This window comes from Lactuca virosa, chromosome 9, assembly GCF_052849685.1.
Source record: "Lactuca virosa cultivar CGN04683 chromosome 9, Lactuca_virosa_CGN04683_v6, whole genome shotgun sequence".
NCBI classification, from domain to species: Eukaryota; Viridiplantae; Streptophyta; class Magnoliopsida; order Asterales; family Asteraceae; genus Lactuca; species Lactuca virosa.
The window spans coordinates 31,114,774-31,121,014 of NC_136434.1; the positions used below are offsets into that span (position 1 = coordinate 31,114,774).

At 35.3% G+C, this 6,241-nt stretch overlaps 1 protein-coding gene across 1 annotated transcript; it reads left to right on the top strand.

Annotated features, from left to right (window-relative positions):
- The first annotated feature begins 4,988 nt into the window (after positions 1-4,988).
- On the top strand, positions 4,989-5,854 carry LOC145139094 (uncharacterized). Its single transcript, XM_079073039.1, has 3 exons — positions 4,989-5,323; positions 5,371-5,415; positions 5,488-5,854. The coding sequence occupies exons 1-3, from the start codon at positions 4,989-4,991 to the stop codon at positions 5,852-5,854; spliced, it is 747 nt and encodes a 248-aa protein (XP_078929165.1).
- Positions 5,855-6,241: the final 387 nt, after the last annotated feature.

Below are 6,241 nucleotides of genomic sequence, written 5' to 3' on the forward strand. Positions count from 1 at the left end.
TGCTGCCGCTACAACAGGTACTCGCTCAATCACAGGTGGTTGCTTCCTGTCTTCGTTCACGTTTCCCACTCCACTTCTGGTTCTTACCATTTTTGATCTACACACCGAATATGGTGAATTCAGATCCTCAATCACGATAGATAATTAAATCATCCTTATCACTCCGAAACGTTTACATGCTAGTTCTAATACCGTAGTCGTACGCTTAGAATCCTAAACACATAAGGTTTCCAGATCCGGTCGGCAACAGACCATAGATCCGAATAAACAATTTCATATATGGCAAACATATAGCAGTTAGCACATAAAATCATTTTAGGCATCTTTCCTAAAATATACTAGTGCTCGTGTCTAAAATATGGTAGACACTCATCTCACGATCATCACTTAGCATCCTAAGTTTAAGTCTAGAAATCCTACAAATTCCTAGTTCGCTTAAACTAATGCTCTGATACCAACTGTGACATCCCCAATTTCACGGCCAGAAAATACCGATTTGTTTATGCTTTGTTTTTTAAAATCAGAGTAATCTTTTAAAGAAAACAGTTGCGGAACTTGTTCCCAAAACAAAATATGATAAGAATTTATCAAAGCATTTCTTTAAAGAAATGTATTTTCATTATATAACAAAATCTCGGGATGTAAAACTATCGTATCTAAAATTTTCCTCTTTACCTGATCCCTCATCGATCCTCACAACGACATGATCTAAACTCTTGTATCTAAAATTTTCCTCTTTACCTGATCCCTACTCACGGATCTAAAACTATCCTCTTCACCCGATCCATACTCACGGATCTAAAACTAACCTTTTCACCTGATCCATACTCACGGATCTAAAACTAACCTTTTCCCCTGATCCATACTCACGGATCTAAAACTACCTGATCCATACTCACGGATCTAAAACTAACCTCCTGATCTGATCCATACTCCCGGATCAATAATTGTACCCAATCCATACTCCCGGAATAGGGACAATTAACTATACCTTAATCCTGATTTGATCCATACTCCCGAATCAATAATTATGCCCAATCCATACTCCCGGACTGGGGACAATTAACTTAGTCTTAATCCATACTCCCAGACTAATAACAAGTTTTATCTTTTTACCTGATCCATACTCCCGGATCTAAAACTAACCTCTTGGTCTAATCCACACTCACGGATCTAAAAACTAGCCTCTTGATCTGATCCCTACTCACGGATCTAAAACTAACCTCTTGATCTAATCCATACTCACGGATCTCATCTACCCATGTCCTACCCAACATATTTGTAGTTACAAAATACATATACAGTTTAACTCATTAAAACCTATATAGTTCATCCATTCCACCAACATCTCAAATAAACAACAATATATAAACACATAACACGTATTTCATAGCAAATACTTCATACTTATGTGTTAGAAGAAAGTAACTATACACTCACTTGATTAGAAGATGATCGGACAACGCCTCGTCTCTTGAAATAATCCTTTCCGACGATCCTTTACACCTTGTTGCATATCATATATTTGGAGGGACCATGAACATGAGAGAGATGTGGATACATTTGCCCGATGTTGCCGATATATTACGAGGATGGCTTGAGATGACGGGTACAAGTTTAGGAGTTTTGAAGGACGGAAAGATTGTCCGATGATTTTTCTTGTGTTGAAACTATCTGTTAGGTCTTTTTGCTACGTGAAATATGATTAATGTAAGGTTTATTTTCTACTTGAAATATGGTTTATCATATTTTTTTTCGCTACTTAAAATATGATTAATGTAAGGTTTATTTGCTACTTGAAATATGGTTTATCTTATGTTTTTTTTGCTAATTGAAATATGGTTAATGTAATGTTTTTTAAAGTTCTACTTTGTTGATTTTAGGTTCATAATGGATCACGATCAAAAGTTACTTCTCGTCATTCTTATGTACCTGTACATCCGTTATTTTTGGAAGAGGGGTGTGAAACGATTGCTGGATAATGATTCGGAAATGACGAGACATGTATGACATCCCCATTTTCACGGCCAGAAAAGACCGATTTTGTTTATGCTTTATAGAAATCAGAGTACTTCTTTTAATAAAAATGTTGCGGAATTTGTTCCCAGAAAAACATGATAAATACGTTATCAAAGCATTTCCTAAGAAATGTATTTTATTCATTTTAAAACATTTGGGATGTCATCGTCAATACAGAAACATAAGCATAAACAGAACTTACATTTATTTACACTAGTGATCTACATCCCTTTAATATCTCAGTGTAAAGTAGCTTCATATCGACACCTGTGATACAAATAAGCTTGAGTGGGTCAGGTTGGGAAACCTGGTGAGTAGATAGGGTTTTCAACCCACAATAATATAGTTAATTTGTTTCTTCACATAATACATGTCAAACAATTAACCCGATTGCCCATCCCCATTTTCTTCATTTAATATTCCCTAAAGAATTATCTTAAGGGTCATCTCCTAAATCATATTTACCTCTCATCTCTTTACATCACATTTCCTTATATGTTCGTTCCTAAGGACTTTTCCTGAGGATCATTGCCTACATCACATAATCAGTAATGATTCAGGGATTACCCCCTCGATACGCGCCTAGTAAGGGTTGGAGTATCATCGCATGAATACGTAGTTACAACATCGCCTGAACTCGTAATTCATAGTAAGGGTTAGAGTATCATCACATGAATACGTAGTTACAACATCGCCTGAACTCGTAATTCATCACCTACAGGTTATGAGCCTGCTGGTGTTTCCACGGGGTTGTCTAGAATAGTCCGTGGTCGCCATCTATACTCTGGTAGATGACTACATCTCCACATTGCCGGACAAGGTTATGGTATCTTTCATCCTACATCCCCAATTCATCATCACCTATCTATCCTCACATAATTATCATCACCTTCCTATCATCACCTATCTCTCATCATTTTATTTCATTACACACCAACTATTTCATCTACCCATGTCATACCCAACATATTTGTAGATATAAAATACATATACAGTTTAAATCATTTTAAAACATGTATAAAATCATTCATCCAGCATAGACAACAAGTATTCAGATAGTATGCACACATAGCACGTAATTTATATAAAATACTTCATATCTATGTGTAAGATGAAAGTAAATATGCACTCACTTGATAAGGTGGTGACTCGGTACTCGGACAACGCTTCGTTTACTTTAAAATAATTTCCTTCGACGAAACCTAGTATTATTACCACTAGATTTTAGTCTAATATTTACCGTGACTAATTATTAGTCTTATTATTATTATTATTATAAAAGCGTTTAAACAATACTTTCCAACCACTATGTACAGACAGGGGTCAGACATAAAACACCGGAGGGTAGGACCATTTTGGCATATAGCACTTCTGAAACCCAACAACCCTATGCGGCCCTTTAAACCAGATTCCCCGTACCGCGAGTAGTTAAAAAGATATTATAACGACACTTATATAAGTCATAATAATAGCTCAAATGATTATTACAAGTTCATAATAACAATACTAATTTTAAATATAAGCTATATTAAAATAGGTAAGCATAACTTACTTACAAGGGGGTTTTAGCTAGGAGTCGGGCTCTGCAGGGGCAGAACTTCGTCGCTGGATCTTTCTAAGAAAGATTCGTGCAGCGTTTCAGCGCTCACCTTACTATACTAAAACTACAGAAAGAGAAGTCGAATCACGAGGGACCGAAAATGCTCGGGGGATAAGAAGAGAAAGACTCTTGAATCAAGAGAATGATGCAAGAAATATGAGAGCCCAAGGCTCTTATTTATAGTAATTGAATTTACAAAAACTACCCTCCATAATTACTTAATGACCTTATAGTTATATAAACGACTAAACACCCCTTCATAATACTATTTTAAATAGATTTAACGATATGTGTACTAAACTAATATTGAAAGTACTCAAAACTAGTCTTATTATGACCGCATCGTCGATACCTTTCTAATGATATATACATTTGTATATATATGTATACGTATATATGATTTATACTTTATTTTAATACGTAAATATGCTATTATAATTTATAACTCGTTCATACGAACTCCGTTTTTGACGTTCTTTATATCCACGCGTAGGCGGGACCGTACCCTACAACTTTCGTTTAGACTCCGTCGGCTAATTTTGACTTTATTTTTAAAGTTATATTTTTAACAGGCCGGGACAGGAAAAGTCTGTTAAAAATTCATAACTTCTTCATCCGACGTCCGTTTTCGTCTGTCTTTTTACCGTTGCGCTACTATTAATGAGATCTTCAATTCTCATTTAGGTTGCGTTGGCCAAAAATCGATCGATCAAAAATTCGAATTTCGGGCTGTACACTACTATGTCAAATCTTAGAAAAATCATAACTTCCTCATACAAAGTCAGATTTTGACGTTCTTTTTTTTTGTATGTTCTCGGTTTAATGTATACTACAACTTTTGTTTAGATCACTAAGGCTAAAAAGTCTTCTATCGTAAATTCACTATTTACGTCTCCCGGTGTCGTGCCGGTTTTGCCGTAAAACTTCGACGGACCATAACTTCTTCGTTATAACTCGGATATCGGCGTTCTTTATATGTACGGAACCCTTGTGACATATACTATAACTTGGTTAAAACTAATCCTTCTAAATAATCTTCCATCAAAAACTCATTTTTGACGCTCATTGTCTCTAAATTGACTAGCCCGGATCTGCGGGCGTTACAACATGAATACACATTGGAGTTATTACATCGTAATCGTTTACAATGTGTTGAAGTACTACGCATGTCCTGTGACTCTTGTGTACGACTGTGTGCTCATTTTAGAGTAAATTACTCATTAAAGGACAGCAAACATGTATCGGTTGAGGAAAAGATGGCTATGTTTTTGATGATGATCGGCCATAATCAACGTTACGTGATTATCAAGAGGAGATTTCAACACTCGAAGCAAACAATTCATAATTTTTTTATGAAGTGTTGGAAAAAATGATGTTTTTCGCACAAGATGTTATAGTACCAACTTCTTTTAATCTGAATCCAAACATTCCAGGACATAATAGGAGGCTACGACGGGTTTTCAAAGGGGCGGTTGGTGCACTTGATGGCACTTTGATACATGTTGTTGTCCCTGCTAAGAAACAATACTTATATAGAAGTAGGGGAAAAGGAGATTGCTACCAAAACGTATTGGCATTTTGTGACTTCAATATGATTTTTACATTTGTTGTGGCCGGGTGGGAAGGGGTAGCGCATGACTCTAGAATATTATCAGAAACAGTAGCCGATCCACAAGCATCATTCCCGTTTCCAACACCAGGGAAGTTTTTGTTTTTTTAAATATTTTTATCTTAGTTTGAAAATTGATTAGTGTTTTGCAGTTTTTTACAGACAAATATTATCTTTGTGATGCCGCGTATGCACACACTCGAGGATTTATGGCCCCTTATCGTAATGTGAGGTATTGACTTGGAGATTTTCGTCAAAGACGTGCATTGACAAATAAAGAAAAATTTAACCATGGACATGCAAAACTTCGGAATGTCATTGAGCGTGCTTTTGGTGTTTTGAAAGCACGCTTCCCTATATTGAAGAGGATGACACCATTCCCGTTTGTTACACAAAGAAACATTGCCATGGCATGTTCCGCACTTCATAATTTTATAAGGAGAGAAGGACTGAGTGATGAGTATTTCGCACGATACGATGAACCCAATATCTCGTTTCGAAATAACAATGTGGCCGTTGATGATGATGAAGACAGGATTCCAACACATGGTACTGCAGCAGACCGTGAATATATGACTCAGTTACGGGATGAAATTGTTGAGCAGTTGATGCACAATATAGATTGAATTGTTTTAAATGAAATTGTTATTGTAAAACAAATTTTTTTTATTGTATGACTAATTTAGTTGCATGAATTTTATTTTCATTGTTGTATGACTATTATTATTAAAATTTTGGTGTTGAAAAATCATTTTAAGTTTGTAAAATAATTTTATTTAAAATTTAGTTTATTTTAGCAGCCTGCAGACTTCAGAAAAACAAACAGTCTTCTTATTGCTGACTGCAGACATTTTGACTTCAGAAAAACAAACAACATCTAAGTTTAATTTTTTCTTTCAATTTTGACACTCTGTTTTTTGTTCCAAATCGAACACCATTTATCCAATTTTGTTCAATTTTGACCATTTTCCATTTGAAACCGTATAAATATATTTTTAGACAAAATTGAAAAA